At 47.8% G+C, this 20452-nt stretch overlaps 1 protein-coding gene across 2 annotated transcripts in view; it reads left to right on the top strand.

Moving 5' to 3' along the window:
- LOC119449326 (ruvB-like 2) overlaps positions 1 to 20452 on the top strand; it is a 108677-nt gene that overhangs the window by 27587 nt on the left and 60638 nt on the right. For both annotated transcript variants that reach the window (XM_049665172.1, XM_037712492.2), the window contains exons 7-8: positions 3268 to 3485; positions 6868 to 7201. In XM_049665172.1, coding sequence (XP_049521129.1) covers positions 3268 to 3485; positions 6868 to 7201 — 552 coding nt within the window. The remainder of the gene's footprint in view (positions 1 to 3267; positions 3486 to 6867; positions 7202 to 20452) is intronic.

The raw sequence follows: 20452 nt of genomic DNA, 5'->3' as shown, positions 1-20452 counted from the left end.
TCACTCCTAAGCCTGCCCAGTCTAAGAGCTTGAATACTTCTAAGCATGCTGTTGAGACTCCGGTAGCTTTTAGGCCAGTGATCCTTCAGCCAAAGGGATGAGTATGTCCGGGAGTAAGAGTGAGAGAAAATAGGGTTTATTTTACATATTTACAGTGGCTCCAAAGATGGAAGCCCACTCCATGGGAGAGCACTTTGAAAGTCTCATATCACTACATGTCTGAGCGCATATCAGAACACGCGAGGACACACCACTGCATGCAAGGTGTCTCCTTATAAAACATCGGTCTTCCCTAGTTGACCCGGCTAGGGAATCAGATGACCTTGATGCGACCAATCAGAGGGGTCGTATTGTTCACCGAACTCCGCCTGTAATGTTTCACTTTCGAAGCAAGGACGAGGCAATCCGGAAACAGGGGGTTGACACTCCTTCCACGAAAGTCGGTGACTTTCTTGCCCTCCAGCGGTCATCTTGCCAGGGTCGGGAGAATGGCCTTCACGCTAATCCCCGCTTCTAACGAAGGGTGGCGGTTGTGGTCGGTCGCTTCTAAGTGAGCTTCTTTGTCCGAACGGTACTGCCGCTGTCGGGCCGCGTCGCCGTCTGGGCGACGCTGATGAAAGGGGTGGCATCGGGGGAAGCACCCAAAGAATGGGCACTGCCGAGTTTGGGCGCTTGTTTGCCCGTCTCGTCGGTGTCTGGCATTGTCGCCGTCTGGGCGACGCTCATGAAAGGGCCTGCCTCGATGGGAAACAATCAAAGAATGCACCCGGCCGATTCGGGACGCAACAATGCAGTGAATAGCATTAGAGAGATGGTGTCTCCTTGCCTGACCCCGTTCTTGATAGGTATCTTTCTACTTTTCTTGTGGAGAACCAAGGTTGCTGTGCAATCCTTGTAGATGTTTGCGAAGATATTCACGTATGCCTCCTGTACTCCTTGATTACGCAATGCCTCTATGACTGCTGGTATCTCTACTGAATCAAATGCCTATTCATAATCTATGAAAGCCATATAGAGAAGTTGATTGTACTCCACAGATTTCTCGATTACCTGATGGATGACATGGATATGATCCATCGTACAATATCCCTTCCTGAGGCCAGCCTGTTCTCTTGGTTGGCTGAAGTCAAGTGTTGCCCTGATTCTATTAGAAATTACCTTGGTGAATATTTTATACAATACTGAAAGCAAGCTAATGGGTCTATAATTCTTCAGTTCTTTAACGTCTCCCTTCTTATGGATTAGTATAATGTTGGCGTTCTTCCAGCTCTCTGGTACACTTGAAGTTGTGGGGCATTGCGTATAAAGGGCCGCAAGCTTTTCAAGCATGATATCTCCCCCATCTTTGATTAAATCTACTGTTATTCCATCTTCTCCAGCAGCTTTTCCCCTGGTCATGTCTTTCAAGGCCCTTCTAACTTCAGCGCTAGTTATAGAAGGAGCCTCTGTATCCGTTTCATCACTATTTCGAATGAAAGTAGCTTGGCTGTTTTGGAAACTGTACAGGTCAGTATAGAATTCTTCCGCTGCTTTTACTATGTCATCGAAATTGCTGATGATATTTCCATGCTTATCTTTCAGTGCATACATCTTGCCTTGTCCTATGCCAAGCCTTCTTCTTACTGATTTAATGCTGCGTCCATATTTTACGGCTTCCTCAATCTTTCCCACGTTATAATTTCGAATATCCCTTACATTCTTCTTGTTGATCAGTTTTGACAGTTCAGTGAATTTTATCTGATCTCTTGAGTTGGACATTTTCATGTTTTGTTTCTTTATTAGGTCCTTTGTTTCTTGGGAGAGCTTACCTACTGGTTGCCTTGGTGCCTTACCTCCCACTTCAATTGCTGCTTCTGGGATCAACCTAGTTACGGTTTCGTTCATTACCTCTATGTTGTCTTTATCTTCCTTTTGTAAAGCTACATATTTGTTTGCGAGCACCAGCCTGAATTGGTCTGATTTTACCCTTACTGCCTCTAGGTTGGCTTGTTTCCTCTCGACTAATTTCACTCTTTCTCTCTTCAAATTGAGAGAAATCCTAGACCTCACTAACCTATGGTCACTGCACTTTACCTTACCTAACACTTCTACATCCTGCACTATGCTTGGATGGCAGAGAGTATGAAATCTATTTCATTCCTTGTTTCTCCATTAGGGCTTTTCCAGGTCCACTTCCTTTTGCTGCACTTCCTGAAGAAGGTATTCATTATTCGGAGCCTATTCCTTTCCGCGAATTCTACCAACATCTCTCCTCGTGCATTCCTAGAATCGATGCCGTAGTTGCCAATTGCTTGCTCACCAACCTGCTTTTCCCCCACTTTTGCATTGAACTCGCCCATGACTAAAGTATACTGAGTTTGCACCTTTCTCATTGCTAATTCAACATCTTCATAAAACGGTTCTATTTCTTCATCATCGTGACTAGAGGTTGGGACGTAGGCTTGTACTACCTTTATTTTGTACCTTCTATTCAGCTTTATTACGACGACTGCTACCCTCTCATTAATGCTGCAGAATTCATCAATGTTGCCCGCTATGTTGTTATGGACTAAAAATCCTACCCCGGATTCTCTCTTATCTGGAAGACCTCTGTAGCAGAGGACGTGGCCGTTAGTCAGCACTGTGTAAGCCTCACCAGTTCTTCTAACCTCACTAAGGCCAATAATATCCCAGTCAATGCCTGATAATTCTTCAAATAGTCCTGCTAAGCTAGCCTCACTCGAGAGGGTGCGTGTGTTGAACGTTGCCAGGTTCAGTTTCCACACGGTTTTGGCGCATAATACCCCATAATTTAATTTTAATTTTAATTTATCTCACAGAAGAGGTTGGGCAGCTTGTCATTACTAGGAAGCTCATTCATAAAAGAAAGCCTTTTACCATGTTTTCCAAACTGTGCTAAAACTTCATCCACAGTGTTAGTCGTGGTCACACAAGGGCTAGCGTTTAAAATCACTAGAAAGTCATTAACATATCTAAATACCTTAAGCACCTATGAATTGTCAAGGACTTGGGCCATCTCTCGGTCAATAGCAGGTTGCACGTTTTATGGGCCAGCACATGTTTTTAACATGTTTTTATAGACCGATGGACGAGCCACTGCACTTGGTGCACTGCCTTATCCATTGTGGCATGCTTCAATGTCTCCTCAGGAAATCGCTCAGGTGTGCAGTGACCAGCTGCTGGCTGCAACGTGGTCTTGGCTAGTGGAGAGAAAGTCTGTTAACTTGGTGGTAAAACTGACAGAAGCTGCTGTATCCAATCTTTCAGTGACATCATCACCATAGACAAAGCCACTGGCAAGATCACCAAGCTTGGCCGTTCCTTCACGCGCGCTCGAGACTATGACGCCATGGGACCTCAGACCAAGTTTGTTCAGTGCCCCGAGGGGGAGCTTCAGAAGCGCAAGGAGGTTGTGCACACTGTCACCCTCCATGAAATAGACGTCATCAACAGCCGAACACACGGATTCCTGGCTCTCTTCTCGGGTGAGTGACAGGCTGGCCTAGCAAAGAAAGGTGACTTTTTCTGCTATTGGCATTACTCTCATGGGGAAAATAGTGGGATTTTGAATGAAATACATTGAATGAAATGTCGAACATGAGAAAATTTAACACCATCTTTTATGGTTACAAATTTTGTGCGAAAAGCATGGTGCTGCTTATGCACAAGAATCTTGCTAGCCATCAGTAACTCACAGAATGGGAACAAAGGATAAAAAGAAACGACAAAATGTTGATGCCAGCTACTGTCGTGTGTGAAAAGTATTTAAAAAGCCGTTTCATCGAACGCACGTTCACTACCATCATGAATGGCGTTTTAAACTATCTTTGCCACGATAAATTGCGCCTTGAATCGATGTGACGCGTACGATATTCCATAAGTATCCTACATACCTTGTACCTCAAAGCAGAAAATTAAGAGACAGAATATATATCTGTGCGAAAGAACTTCCATCAAAGTGGCACAAGCGCACCCAGTCGGTGGCCTCCTTGTTGTGTGCAGCCATTGAGAGCGCCGAATCGGAGAACTTTGAAGGATCTGGTGTCCACCCCAAAGCTTCTACAGTAGAACCACGCTGTTACGTTTTTCACGGGACCGTAAAAAAAGAACGTAAGAGCCGGGAAACGCAAGCGCCGGGAAACAGGAAAAATTGAGAAATGGGAGTAGTGTTGAACTGCACACAATATTATTTTAATTCTTACGTGTGACAAAAAGTAGTTTCGCCCGACAGCCGAAGTATCTATCGATTGCGATGAGCTATACAAAGTAAGAATAGTAGTTTTATCATCCGTATAAACTTGTAAACATTCGCTTATTAACTAATTAACAAACATGGTGTCAGCGCCCACAGGCAAACATGAACACATCTCACTCGATGAGCGCGGACACGCGCTGTCAAACGCTGGGGTGAGGAATTTAAGCGCCGCTGCAGAAGCGAGCGAAGTGACCTTCGTGCTGTTGTCTATCACTTCAACGCAAAGAGAACACACAGCACGCACAATGCTACGAGACGACGATGCACCTACACTGCGTAGACTTTGCCCCCAACGCAGATCGCTTTCAAGATACGGCACGCGCGCCGCCGCGTAGTACGCAGTTGAAGCCAGAGCACAACGCTGCCAGGTATCACTCCCCCCTCGCTCCCTCGCCGGTGCCTTGAGCGCAACGGAAGAAGGCGCGCCGCAATCGTCGGCTCACCTCGCACGCTTTCACTCCTACAGCATGCGGCGCGCGGCGACGGCGTTATCGCCCTTGGACTTTATGCGGAACATCTATGAGCCAAAACCAATTTTAGGGCCGCAACGCGTCATAGACACCATCTTTAGATAGCAAACACGGATCTCAAGGGCCATACTTTTGCTGACGGAAACCGAAAATACGTAATAACTGTCGTCCCCGGCACTTTGGGCGGCCAATGCCATCGTTAAGCAACCAAGCCAAGCAACATGAAAAATCAGAATGGCCGCTCGGGCCGGCGCGGTGTGGCAGTTCGCAACGTATGATGCGGGAACGGTCCCACAGTTGCGATGTAACAGCAGGGTTACCAATGCATTGGGTTCTATGGAAGCTGTGCCGGGATCGGCCGAAAACGACGTAACAGCAGGGAAAACGCAGCACCCGGGAACGTAACAGCGGTGTTCTACTGTATTGACGTTTCGGCAGGGGTCCAGCCTTCATCAAGCCTCTTGATGAAGGCCGGACCCCGGCTCTAATGTCAGATCTGTATCAGAAGAGTGCGCCCAATGTTGTAGTTTCAAAGCGGCGAGCGTTGATGGATTGCAAAACGATGGTGCACAACGGCCGCAAACCACCAGTGAGGATCGCCATCTGTACTGCAATATCGATCTATTATATTCCAGTCGTGTGGATGAAAATGCCATCTGGGCCAGTGGAATCATTAGCTTATGCCTACTGCGAAGGTTAAATGAAAAACTTAAAATAATTTATTTGCCACCTTATTTAAAGAAAATCGTAGTGTTCGGAATTCTGTGATAAAGACAGAAGACATAAACTATGAAGGACAAAACCGATTCTTTATTGGGCGAACCTGTGCCCACAAAAGCAAATTGCACTCGCAGCACAACGATCGTGGCAAACACAGTCGGCGATCGTCGAAATCTGATCAGCGGCGAAACGCGTATATGAGTCATCGAAGGCTCCATAGTAATCCCTGGTGCCCGCGTGTCTTCCAAAAAGTACTAGACAATTCGCGTCGCTCATACAATCAGGTTACATAAGCGTTGGTGACAACAGACAGCGGATAGAAGCATCGATAACGTTCAAGAAACTTCTGATACATGCAGGCGCTGTCCTGCGCCGAGTGTCAACGTTGAGCATTTGTAAGCCGGTGAAAAGCAGTCACCGGTGAAGATAACTACACGTGTCATTATAGTAAAAAAAACCCCTAAACCCGAAATGACCTTCCTACATAAGAAATTTACTGCTACTACGGCTTTATAAATACAAAAACCCCCTTGTGAAAACACGGGGGTCTATGAAGAGCAGGCGGCGCCGTGGCACTTACCTGCATTGCAGCGCTCCTAGCGGCAGCCGCCGACATTCATTGCATGCGGTGCCACCCGGAAGGCCGCGGTTGGCACACTAACCAGTATATTCTAGGCACTATAGCATGGCTCAGAACGGGTGATTTAGTCCGGAATATCGAATTCAGGGCCTAAATTCGTCCGAAAAATCAGTTGTGAAAATGCATTAGCTCTATGTGAACCGGAGGGTGCATATGTAAAGTCCGGAATATCTAACAAGTCCGAATTTTTGGTGTCCTAAAGGTCCGTTGGCAACTGTATTTGAACACCCCTGACTGAACAAGCATTGTCCGCAACATGCTCTCTACGTCAGCCAAACATAAACAATTTACTTTGTTTCAGTGTTCACTGAAGATACCAAGAGAACCAACTGTGCACTTTGTATAAGGGAGAAAACAACTTGCATTTTGGAAGCACATACAGTAAAAACACGTTCATATGTTCTGGAAAAAGATGTAAACATGAGAAAAAGACATACTAACTGGGAAAATGTACCACCAGAAGTCACTAAAAGTTTGGCAGACTCAACTGTAGTTGTCGTATGTGTAATGCATTTTAAGTGAATATCTTTCTTTAAACCTTTCACCCATTTTCGTACTCTGGTTTTGCTCACAATCTAAGAGTGATGTGATCTTACTGTGCCGCTCTCTACGGACAGCGCAGTGGCGCCTTTGTGATGTTATTACAGGTCTTACATGTTGTGCGTCTAAGGGTGCCAAACATTTCGGCACACCGGCGTGTATCACACCCGCATGTCTAGTTTGAAGACCGTCCGAGGGTTTCTGTCAGTGCTGCCAATTCTTGCTCTACACGGCCCCCACAGGTGATACTGGGGAAATCAAAGCTGAGGTGCGGGAGCAGATCAATGCCAAGGTGGCCGAGTGGCGTGAGGAGGGCAAGGCTGACATTGTGCCCGGTGTGCTGTTTGTGGACGAAGTACACATGCTGGACATGGAGTGCTTCTCTTTCCTCAACCGAGCCATGGAGAGTGACTTGGCGCCAGTGCTAGTGATGGCCACCAACAGGGGGCTTACGCGCATCCGGGGCACCAATTACCAGAGCCCCCACGGCATCCCCATCGACCTCCTTGACAGGCTGGTCATCATTGCAACACAGCCCTACCAGGAACGGGAGGTCAAGCACATACTGCGCATCAGGTGATTCATAATTACTGCATTCGTCTAAGCTCAGCAGGTAGATTATATGCTTAAACAGGCTAGTTTAGACATTTTCTATATAAGGAACACCTTAGCAGAAGAAAAGGCGCAAATGATGCTGCTTATCAGCTGATTCTGCAAGCACAAGAAATACTAGGTGTGAATATTTGAAATTTTGAATTAGAATTAGATCTATTCGTCTGTTTGATTTGTACTACAGGTTTTCCTGCTCAATTTAATCCAAGCGCCACCGAAGATTATCCAGGTGCCAGCCACTTTATCTGAGCGGCAGCATTTTTAATCCAAGTGCTAGTAATTTAATCAAGGCGCCACCGCATTTTAACGCAGTGCCATCCGAATTAATCTGCGTGCCAACTGATTTAATCCTTGCGCCAGCTATTTTAACCCAAGTGCCACTCATTTTAATCCCGGTGCCAGTCAATTTACTCCTCATGGCAATTGATTGAGGAACGAATAATTTTTGCAAAAGAGGCCATAACAGGCGTCACGAATGCTGTCTATTTATTGACGTCATCACTGTACTGGTGTCAGCACTAAGGTAGCACAGTTTCCATGCTACCAGTATCGTCATGGCTGCTTCACAAACACTTAAGTGTAGTATATCACTCATTTTCTTTCCTATTGTAATGCATATCGATCGAAATGGATTGCAAGTGTAAAAACTTGCTCATAATTTCTCATCCACTTGACATAATCACTGAGCGACTCATGATTGAAATTTTGAAGTTGTTTATTTGCCTTCCTGTACATTTACAGATGGGGGGACTGTAGAAAAAAAGCTATCCTTCAACAGCTTGACGTGTCTACAATTCCTGTTGCTGCAGGGAGGCAGCATACCATATGCACACATACATATACACATACATACATATATATAGCTATATACATAACTTCACTGACATGTTTCTCACTCGCACTTTACTTCATGTCCAGAAACAAGCGTAAACACAGATGCATAACGCTACCAGATATTACATCGAAGCCGTGTTCATCAGTTTCAGTTCCTTGGATGATGACGTAAAAAGATCAAATCGGATCGAATTATAGTAATTTAACAGTGTTGGTATTATGTATTTAAGGCATTGTTTCCCATAGTTTGAACGTGGTGTTGGTACTAACCAATCCTCAAAGTGTCACTAAGCTCACTAAGCTTGTACTTTAGCATGCACTCCTATACTCCTGAGATGCATATCAAACGAAATGGTTCTGAGAGTGTAATGGCTTATTGTTGAGTCACATAATTAGGTCACTAGTGACTCACTCGATGTCACCACTGTCACTCCCAAGCTGCGCTCTCCTAACCTGCCAACTAGCATATCAAACGAAATGGCTTTCAAAGGTTAACAACCTGCTCACTATCACCCAGTCAAATGTTGTGATCACTAGTGACTCACGTGACGTCCTAATGGTTTTTACCCAACCATGCACTCTCCTAACCTGCCAACTAGCATATCAAACGAAATGGCTTTTAAAATTGAACAACCTGCTCACTATCACCCAGTCAAACGTCGGGATCACTAGTGACTCACGGGGCGTCATCACGGTGTTTACCCAACCATGAACTCGCCTAACCTGCCGACATGCAGATCAACCGAAGTGGTTTTCAAAGGGTAACAACCTGCTCACTATCACTAAAATGACGTGATTACTAGTGACTCCCGTGACGTCACCACGGTTTTTATCCAACCATGAACTCTCCTAACAAGCGACATGCATATCAAACGAAATGGCTTTCAAAGGGTAACAACCTGCTCACTATCACCCAGTCAAATGTTGTGATCACTAGTGACTCACATGATGTCATCGTGGTTTTTACCCAACCATGCACTCTCCTAACCTGCCGACATGCATATCAAACGAAATGGTTTTCAAAAGGCAGGTAGCTTCTCAGAATCACTCAGTAACATGACGTCATCAGTAGTGACTCATGTGATGTCACCACGGTCATACCCCGAGCATCCAGTCTCCTCACCTGCTGACATGCATATACAATGAAGTGACTATACAGCCACCTCGTAGCCCCCCTGGGGCACTGAAAGCGGTCTACGGGATGGAGCTTGATTAAAACACAAAGAGGGTGACGGGTTAAAGGTACTTGGTGTTGGTGCGGTGTCATGACCCTAAGGCAAATGCCAGGTGCGGCACGTCGATTGTAGTGATTGAACACGTGGTCGATTACATATGGTGCCCTGCTCCGGGGTGCTCACACTAGGGACCGGGCTAGAGGTGTGGCGAACTGACAGGTGCAATCCGTATTACCATGGTGACACACGTGACGTCCCCTTGAAGAATACTTAGCACGCACTCTCCCATGTATATTGGAGAGGCTTCAATATAAAAATAATTTTTACAGGGCAACATAGAGGCATTTAGTCATACGTTTTTCTTACAAGCACCGTTGACCGTTGTTCTATTATGACCAGCAACTTCTTTATGCTACCGACCTGCATATCAGAGTGTAAATCAATGTTTGTTTATTGCCGCAGGTTAGTCTCGTGGGAAACAAGTCTAGCTGAATCTCAGACGTGTGCGATCAGCACGCATTCTTTTCTTATTAAGCTCAAGGATGAAGTGCCAGAAGGTCACCTACAAAACGCTTCGTGATAAGACATCTCCTTCGACAACAGAAGTAAAACAATGCAGCGAGATCTCCTGAACGAAAACATGTAATTTATTCAATGCAGTATTTGATTGCACTAGAGACCAGGGCACTTTCTTGGTGGGTTTATACATACAAGCCGAGAACGACTACATGTCCTTCTCTCTGAGTGCAGCTTCAACAAAAGAAAAGTTGTGCCTATCGAATGCACGAATGCCGCGCAATCCACGTGCTGAACAAGTGGCATTGCGTGTTGTGCAGCATTCATAAGCAACGAGCGCCTGTGCACCAGCACTCAGTCGCGCCGCTCTCTGAGGTACTCTTTAGCTTGACATTTTAGTTTGGAGAAAACTTGCTCAATTGGATTAACAAAAAGGACTGTATGGCGGCAGCCGCTTGATGGAATGGTTCGAGCTGACCAGATTTTTGCCTGTTCTGCGCGATTGACTGGAGAGTGAATGAGGAGGGGAAGGCAGTGGCCGCTTTTATAGGGGGGTGCGGAGGTCATGGAAGACTACGCATGCCATGGCTCGAGTCTGAGGCTTGTTTGTTATGCTCAAAAAATGATTAGCCGCTCATTGTGGGTACGCAGCGCGATCGTGAAAACTGAATGGTTTTGCAGTAGGGGCTTTACAGGATCACTGGGCAATGTTTTCCCGAGGTGTGCAGCCGTGAAGTTTTTTGGCGCAACGTTGTCGCTGTGCTAACTCTACGGTGTCGGTGCTTGCGCACCGTTGCGACCGCGCCATTCACAAATGTCTTGGAACAAAATTCAATGACCCTACCACACAGTCGGATGGTGCGAATCAAGCATGACTGGCTCAAGAAAATCGCCGGGGAAACACAAGCTTGCTTTGACCCACCATGTTGACATCCTAACTCGCCGCTGGCGACGCTCAAATTTTTTGTGTATTCGGCAAGTTATCGGTCGATTTGCACCGTAAAATGTGCAACAAAGCTAAGGGAGGTGTTTTATTGCAATGCAGGTCGATTTTGCGAGCGGCGAGCAAAATTCTAGACCGGCTTCTCCAAAGTCGTCTTTCCGATTTGTTAAAGTAGCTCCTTGGTCGAACATGGCACTTACAATCGGAGGGACACTTTGTGCTTTTCAGCATGTTTCAGCGCCAGAAGTGCTCTTTTGAGCGGTAAAACTTTGCTTATCGAGCGCACCCCCCATGGAATGCTACGGATGCAAGTCTGCCTGTGGTATTTTGGCCACTTTTCGGCATCCAAGAGACGTGATTTTCTGGCATCGCAAAGCGTCGGGAAAACTTTATTTTCGTGTGGATTTTATCATGGGGGACAGCAGCGATACGATTGCGACCGAGATTACTGGTTCGGGCACGCTGCACCATGGTATTTGACAGCTTCCGTTCGCTCCGCAGTAAACAGCTGGGAGTACTTGGCACTCGCTTGGTACCCGTTACTAGACGGTCATCGGTCGTGGGTTTGGTACTTTTGTGGCCTGTTCTGTGCCTGCATGAGACTAATTCGTCGGCGGTATTAATTTGACACTGCATGCACAAAATGGTCGCCACTGCTCGACGACGGTGGCGATGCCTCCACTCGCCACTTTGCTCTAAGCGGGTCAAGCTCTAAGTGCACTTCGAGTAATGCGGCTTAAAATGCTTGCATTTGAGCCGGGACTGGAAGAAATTTCAAATAAAACGATATTTCGAGTAAAGCTATTTCGTTATAACGCGGGATTACTGTACACTGTGTGGGGATGCGCGACTCTCGCGTGTCTCCTGTAATCCGGCTTCACCGCGTGGCTAAGCGCCGGCGGCGGTCGTGGTGGTTGCGGCGCATTGCGAGAGGTGGCGCGAGTGTCACGATGCTAACGCCACTGAACGGCGGGGTGACTTGGGAGAAAACGGTCGAAGGCGCTTCCTCTTTGGCTTGGAATCGGCGACCAACACGCACGAACGCTTCACACGTGCGCCGGCCTGCTTCGCGGGACCGTCTCGCGAGGCTAAGAGCAGGGCACCGGTATGGACGAACACGGATCGTTCGAACGCGCCACCGTTCGCGTGACCGTACACATGAACGAGTAGGCGTTGGTGTCACAGCATGTGGCGAACATATTCGCTCGCCATCGGGTCGCGGTGAGTCGGACTTCCTTGATTTTTGGCGCGCCCATGTGAATGTTCTATTGGTAGTAATTCGGTTAGTGTGTATTAGTGTATGAAAGGTGGACTAAATGCCTCTTTGTTTGCACTACTGTGTTGTCGTTCCTTTGTCCCAAGAGCCCGAGTGAGACCCCACATCTGGCTGCCCAATGTGGACCTCTTGGGGCATCGGACGATAATTTTAACAGTTTTGCTCGGTTCGAGACAACCTTTGTTTCAACAAAACTGTAGTCGTAGCGTGGATTTTGATCGCTAGTGTCGGCGGCTTGCTTTCTTGGACGAGGCGACGGTTGCTGTAGCGTGTTTGAACTTTCCAACATGCTAAGCCTTTTCGCGAGTATTTTGTTGGAATTGTGGGGTCTCACTCGGGCTCTTGGGACAAAGGAACGACAACACAGTAGTGCAAACAAACAAAGGGGCATTTATTGCACTTTTCATACACCAATGCACGCTAGCCGAATTACTACCAATAGAACATTCATATGGGCACGCGACAAATCAAGTAAGTCCGACTCGCCGCCAGCGGATAGCCAGCGAATATGTTCGCCCCATGCTATACACCAATGCCTACTCACTCACGTGTACAGTCACGCAAACGGTGGCGCGTTCGAACGATCCGTGTTCGTCCATACCGGTGCCCTGCTCCTAGCCATGCGAGACGGTCTCGCGAAGCGTGGATGGGCGCACGTGCGGGATGTCCGCATCGATCACCGATCCCAACGCGAAGAGGAAGTGCCTTCGACCTTTTTCTCCCAAGGCACCCCGCCGTTCGGTGGTGTTAGCATCGCGACAGTCGCGCCATCTCTTGCAATGCGCCGCAACCACTACGACCGCCGCCCGCGCTTAGTCACGCGAGAAGCCGGACTACAGGAGACGTGAGCTATGCGGGGAAAACAACATCAGGGTACGCGTGAGAGTCGCGCATCCCACATCCCCCCAGCCTTAAATCAATATACATACTCCGGCGAAACATGCCACACGGTCTATCAACTAGGGTTGGTAATATCGATGAACGATTAATCGGTTAAAACTATCCCGCAAAACGAATAATCGTCATCGATGTCCATCTTTCATTTAATCGACTTAATCGATTAGGCCTGTTCGATTAATCGTTTGCGAGAGTTCGACAGGAGTGGCACGAGAATTTTGAAATCGTACTGGAATGGCGGCCCACGAGCAGTGTCTGTGCGGCTGGGGTGGAGTGACTGTCGACGGTCTTGCCAAGTCCAGAGTGATGCCGAGCCGAGCGCTTCCCCTCTCTTCCTCCCCACCGCACATGCCACCACGCCGTGCGAAGCCGGAGGCTTGAAATGCTCTCACAATTCAAGGCACACTATAGTAACCCAGTCATTGATCGTAGTACCACTGCCAGTCCACTAAAAATGTTTCACAGCATGCGCGCTGGCTTAGACCATGTATTTGACATAGTGGTGGAGTTCTATATTCTCGCATGCTGGTTGTGTGCCATTCAAAGTAGGTGTCGGTTTCACCCAAACATGCAAGCCAATTGACATTCCTTCGCTCTGTAGAAAAGATTATGTGGTTTAAAATCCTAAACCACTGACTTTCTTTTCCCTGTGTAAATTGCAATTTCTTGCATATTTCAGTTGGACTTCACCTTTCACTTTTGCCATTTTTTAAAATTCTTTAACTACTTGGATTCAGTAGTGCAATGTACCTTATTAAAACAAAGCTTTATATGTCTATAGTCGGATACAACTTAAGTCTGCAGTGAAGCCCTGCCCACGCCCTCATAACCACCAGCCACTGTTCCTCCATGAGGCTGAAAATAGTTCGTACTTCAAAGTTTCCTCTCGCCTAAATAAGGCGGTAACCAGAAAAATAAATTATAAACGCGTAATTTTATACATTTTCACTTGACTATTATAGTGGAAAGTACAAGTACGACAAGTACAGTCATATCAAGTATGACGGCATTTTGAAAACGTCGCATGACGACGATTTTGTTTGCTTCCGTGATTGGCTGGCGGAGTAACACAACCCCGCGTGGTCTCTCTACCTTTTTTGCCAACTCTAAATTTGTATCCTAGTTAGGCGAAATCGTATATGGCTAGGCGAAATTGCCTGTGTGCACAAAATTATCATCATCAGCATTGGCTCGAGCGACGTCGTCTTCTTCCACACCTGGCTCGTTGGCGCTCTTCGAGCTGTGCTCGTGCTGCTCCCACGTTCGTTGTCGTCTGCTTCCATAGCTGGCTGGGTAGCCGCTAATCATTCCAGCGTAGAATTTCACTTCTCTTCTGTCGTCGTAATGGGAAGGCCGAGTTTACGGCGCTATGAGCCAATGGAGTATGAGCCAATCATTGTCTTACGTGACAGACAGATTTTATTTTTGAAGCAATTTAATTTAGAAGAATCGCAAGCGGCATTGGGCGGGCAAATGCTACTAACAACGCCACCGAGCAAATTCGACACATCGAACACAAGCGACAACGGCGAACTGTGGGCATAACGTGCATGTAACCTTGTAATTGAGAAATGCTTTAATGAACCCTAGGGGGGATCAACCCAGTGATAAATACCGGGGCCGCACGTTTCAGCTTTGCTGGTTAACCATCTTTACGGGTGGTAGGGCCGCCAAATTTTCTCATTGTGGACTAAGTGCCATTTGATAACATATATTGTTTATCTTGTCAAAAGGCACTAGTCTTTGACAAGGTAAAAATTACCTTTATCAAACGTTTATACTCTTGTGTTTCAAGCTTGGTTCCACCTCTCAAACATTGAAACAGGGCCCTACAAAAGTAGATAACTGCGTTTCAGCCTTTTTGAAAGTGCCCGGCGAAAATTTCTATTAATTGATTAATCGATGAAAAACCCTGCATCGAAAGCAATTAATCAATTAAAGGCTAAAACGATGAATGATTAATCGTTAATCGAATAAAATAATTCATCGACCATCCCTACTATCAAAGTGCGCGTCGCGAACAAAAGTTAGTACATGCGACAGTGGCCGCGCCGAGGAAATGTCCACAGGTTATCCACAACATGCTAGCCGACATTGTCTCTAGGATTCACCGCTGGCGTCCGTTGGTCACAGCACCATCTCTGCAGATTCGATGGCACGACTCCAGCCCAGGACTCCGGAAACGGCGACGCAGATGTTGTCACGAGTAAGCGTCGCTCGCGCTGACGCGCCCTGCCGGCGAGAGCCGCTGTAGCCGTTAGTGACTGCCAGCACTTTTCCCAGCCACCGAGGGTGGCGAGCCGGACACAGGCGGCCGCCGAAATCACTGCGCCGAACTGGCCACAGGCATCTGCATCGCCTGGGGTAGCTCGACTGTAGTCCGGGGCAGCAGCGCAGACGATGTGCACGTGACAGCAAACCAGGGGTGACTCTGCTCACGCTGCGTACACTCAACGCACTCGACTAACACTAAAGTAGTGCAAGGGAGAGGAATTCGGCATACGCATCACCCACGTGGTACGATATTCAATTCGGCTAGCAAAAATTCGGGCGGCATTTCAGATACTAAGTACACGTGAACAAAGCTTACTTTCTTGAGTCGAACCAGTAATTTCAATTCGTGCGAGGCGAACTAATGAGGGAAGCAATGTGCAACACCTCAACACCACGATCCAGCAGGTTGTGTCCCTGAACGTGCTACAGGCGGCTTTGTAAAGCCTTAGGCCTAATGCGTCGCTACTTTGACAACAACTGGCATCCATAAAAAAAAAAAAAAAAAAAAAACCTCACCCAAAATGGGCACAACAGGCAGCCGCCAGAAGACGTTAGCTCTGTGAGGTGGTCCTACTCCGCTCGGTACACACAGCGTCTGAGTTAACGGCGCCCACCGTCGCAGACGGTGTCGAAGCGCCCGGTGCCAGGCCGCAATACCAGTCAGCCCATAGCGGCACCGCAGCTACGTAGAGTTCGGGCGAATAAAGCAACACGCGAGTCAACTCAACGTTTATTGCTGCGGGCATTAAAACACATTTGCAGAGGGAAGTCCGCTCTGTATAATAAGTAATAAATAGGCTTGCCTCGTTGCGTGTGATAGTCACGCAAGCGAGGTCACTCACAGGTTGCAGCAGGTATATCCGTAGGAGCAGGTCAGGTGTAGCGAGGTCAGAGAGAGCCCGGGGGTCTCTCGGTCGTGCTCTTTTATACGTTTTTGTGAGGGGAATGTCCTCCTCGCCCGTCGGATACTTTCCTTCTTCCCGAGCGGGTACGCGCATCGCGAGAGGCGAGCGAGAACTGGGAGAAGGGCAAAGTACATCTCTCCCGTGTCCGCCCAGCTCCCGCCGGGTGCGCTACGTGCGCAAGCGACGGCGAGCGCCCGCGGGAGAAGGTGGCGGCGTGTGCTCCGCACAGCTGTCTTCCCGTGCATTTGGAGCTGGAGGTGCCATAATCCAGAGTTTCAAACACATGTTGAAGTGAGAGGCAGATGAACTGTTTGCTTTCCTCTGCCTGCACTGTTCATCACAACAGTGTTGTGGTAGTGAGTGTTTGTGGTCATCGAGTGAGATCTGTAAACATTTGCCTGTGCGCATGCTGCCATGCTTGTTAACCCTTTAGCCGCCAACCCCGAGCTGTACTCGTCACACGAGTTTGTACCAATATCGCCAACGACGAGTCACACTCATCCGGCCTGATTTTACGCTCCTTCCGCCAACAAAGATGTATCACGGTTGTCAATTGCTTTGCTTGCAATTTTCAACCTTAGATGGCGGTAGTTGTCTATGAAAAACCGCATTTCGTGCCTTTCGCAAGTGTTTTAAACCTGGCAACAGTCATTTCATAATGGCACTTAGCAAGTAGAATGCCGGTGGCGGCGATGCTCTAAGAAAAAGAGGTGCTTCTTGGAGCAGTACAGAAAGCAGCGTTAATGACGACGTGGAATTTGTGTCCGACAGCGACTCGGACGTCTTTACTCTGGATATTGCCTCAGATGACGACGAGAGCGACGGTGATGACGATCACGGTGATGCACTGAGCAGTGCACGTGTGTGGCAGTGCGTGAACACTGATAACCCGCCACCTGCGCCTCCGCGGTTTCCCTTCTCTTCAGTGCCCGGAATCTTGTGGCAGCCCACTGACGAGAATGCCATTCTCGGCTGGTTTCATGTATTTTTTGACTGGGGCATCATTGACGTAATCGTCACGGAGACGAACCATTATGCGGTAGCGTACTTTGCTGCTCGGGTTTCTACATGGAAACCGGTACACCATGATGAGATTATGGTCTTCTGTGCGCTGATAATATTGCAGGGTATTGTCGCCAAACCTCAAGTTGAGATGTACTGGTCAACAAAGCAAGCTTTGGAGGCACCAGTGTTCAGGAAGACCATGAGCAGGAACCTCTTCAACGCGTTGATGTGCTCCCATCATTTCACCAACTTGAAATCTCGTGGATGAAGCTACTCATCTTCACCGCAGGCTATGGAAGTTGTGGCCTGTTATCACAAGGCTGAACGAGGCATTCCTTGCTGACCCATTACCACGGCATGCATTGAGGGAAAGCCGCCCTCAACAGCAGTTTTCTTTTTTAATTTCGTTGCTAATTTTAAACAGAAGTCAGTGGTGTAACATGTATTTCCAGAATCAGAATTGCATGGAAAAAAATTATGACTAATTAAAAGAAAATTGATTTTTTAAATGTTTTTCGGAAGGTAAATTGGCGGTTAAAGGGTTAATTACATTAGAAGCTTGTTAATACGTTCGGGGAAAAAAAATGCAAGAGAAAACATACTAACCACAAAAATGTACGATCGGAAGTCAGTAAAAAAATTGAGACTCAACTGTAGTTGACGTTTATGTAATGTGAAGCGTTGTGCGAATCGTTGCAGCGCGAGACGCTGATGGGGCGTCGATCTGGCGGGGCCCGAGCGGCCCAAGGGGTGCATTGTCGTTTTATTCGCGGTTCAACAATCTTACGCTCGTGCTCCTTGAATTCGGCCTGGGTCAGCAGCTCCTTCGAGCAGGGCATTATGACGGGTAGTTTTGACAGGCCCACTCGCATGAATCATTGCGCCACGAGATACCGACGTGCGTCAAGCGGGGGTGCGAGCTACCCGAGATGAATGTCATCATTTTCCTATTGCATTAAGATGGCTGCGGGAAACCAAAACAAAATCGAGCTGGTGGGCGACGCCTACGATGCCATGCCGCCAGAGCGACACGACACTCGCCGCCTGCAGCAGGGAACAGCAGCCTGTTTGGGTTATCGCCTACAGCATAGGCCGCTTATAACGTAAGTCACTGGAGTCATGAATTTCTGCACTTTCAGTGGTACTGCACTATAACCAAAACAACATTTTTTAAAGGCTGTGCACAAGAAAAACGTATAGACCAAACAGCCGGCTGTGTTTGGAAATTGAAATAGAGAAATGGTATGCACCTTCACTTTCGTTGGTGAGGTGGTTTCTCTCTTTACTAAGTGACGTACAACCACTGCGAAGCATTTATAGTCGACTCTGCACCAAACCACAACTTTGGCCGCTGACTCCCGACGAGACGGTGCTGGTTAGGCCTAAACGGCGGGCGTTAAGGGTGGCATGCTGTTGTGGGAAGTGCACCCTTGAAACAGTCGCCGACCGATAAATTGGACACCAATAATCCGGACATGCTTGGTAATTCAGACAGCTTCATGGCACTGGAAATGACCCCATAGACTTAATGTGGAAAGACGACCAATATTTCGGACAGCCGCCAGCTTTACATTCGATTATCCGGACTCCGTCCATGGCTGTAGCGTACGCCAATTTTGCCACCATTATCTCCTCTGGCAACTTCAACAAGACATGAAGTATGGCCTCATAGATACTAGACATCAAGTATGGCCTCAGAGATTATACGCTAGATGGTAATCTCTGAGGTTCTGCCTTGGTTGCAGCACTGCGCCTCAGTGATTTAACTACAAATGCCAATCTGGGAGGCTTTGCCTGAATTGTGAGGTCGCGTCAACATCGTGATCATCACATCCTATTCCGGCAACCCCGTGCACAGCCTGCTTTTTGCCATTCTGTTTAGTTTGCATTCCAGACAGCGCTCTGCTGGCTCCAAGAAGTCTTTCTCGTCAAGTTATCGACAGGCTGTGGTCACTGACAGTGAATGAGTCTTGAGTCGCAGTCCGATTTAGCGCGACTCCGCAACTGGAGAGCCTGAACTGCCACCTATCACAGCGAGTGACGTATAGAATATTTTTCGCTCACAGGATGTTAACGCCGACCACACTGATGACCTGCTAGGCTGCGGTGTGCCGATTCCTGACGCCGTCACATTTGCAGAATTTGCAGACGTCGACAGCGTGGTGTTGTCGTGTTCCAAACTAAACGATGACGAAATAATTGAGCAAGTTCTCCCACCATCCAACAGCGACTCTGACTTGGATGAAGATGCGCCGTGTGCTCCTTAGCCTTCACATGCGGATCTGACTTCGAGCCTTTGCAGTCCTTGCATTGCAACAGCGACAACAGAAAACTGGCAGAAATACAGGCATACTTGGTTGCACGTAAGCGGAAGTGCGTGCAGCAATGAATCGACCACTTCTTCCTTGCACAGGAGGGACTTTAAAACGTAAATAAATAAGAACCGCGACAGCTTGCATATGGATGTTTTAAATTGATGAACTTGTGGAACACAACTTAAACTTCAAGGTCGCACGCGTAATATCTACGCTTCACGACGACGCACAAGGGATTGGCGAACGCGAAACCCACTCGCGGCCTCGATCGATTATTCCGTAGTGCTGAAGTTGTAATAAACAGCAAATTGATTTTACCGTCAAAATTTGTTTTTGAGATTTGCCCGATAATTCAGACATTTTGCGACCCCGTCTGTGTCCAAGAAAAGCAGCCAGCGACTAGTTATTTTCCACGCACAAGCTTAAGAACCAAAGAGTGACAGTGCGCACATGTTAGATGGGGACTGTGCGTTGCCTAGGCAACTCGTGCATGCCCACTGAACCAGTGCACTGCCGTCGCATTTTTTCCCCATGTTCGCTTGCTCACTCCTTGTCTCCTCTTCCGCATTGCCCTCGTTGCTCTCCCCTCAGCCGGCGCACCTCTTTGAGAAACGCGCTCGCTGCTTAGCTTGTCTTCGGGATTTTCCGGCAACCACATTATAACCGGTATTTCACCTCGCGCAACTGCACTAGTATAAGCAGTATGCGTATATATATATATTGAGTTCTGCGGGAAGAGAAGCGCGAGTCAAAAAAGTCTGCAGTGGTTACGTTGGAAGTGGTCCGAGCTGTATTGAAAGCACACCTTGTACCTCACACGAGTGTACCGCCCACCACGGGTTCGAGCTTAGCGAGCCACAGGGCCGCTTCAGCTGTCGCCTCACGTAATTTAGGATGGCTCCCCGCGACATGTTGCTAGAAGTTCCCCGCGGCTTTGCCGCTTGATCTCGCGATAACCAATGGGCCCCACTCGCGAAAGCTCGCGGCTTGGTCTTCCAATAAGTGCTGCTCGGCGTAGTAGGACCACGTGCGAGCACTAGGCACCGCTTTTTGGCTTAGCATTTTGGAAAGAATC

Source organism: Dermacentor silvarum, chromosome 4 (genome assembly GCF_013339745.2).
Source record: "Dermacentor silvarum isolate Dsil-2018 chromosome 4, BIME_Dsil_1.4, whole genome shotgun sequence".
NCBI lineage: Eukaryota > Metazoa > Arthropoda > Arachnida > Ixodida > Ixodidae > Dermacentor > Dermacentor silvarum.
Note: the sequence above shows the minus strand (reverse complement) of the source record. Positions and strands in the feature narration are given on the sequence as shown.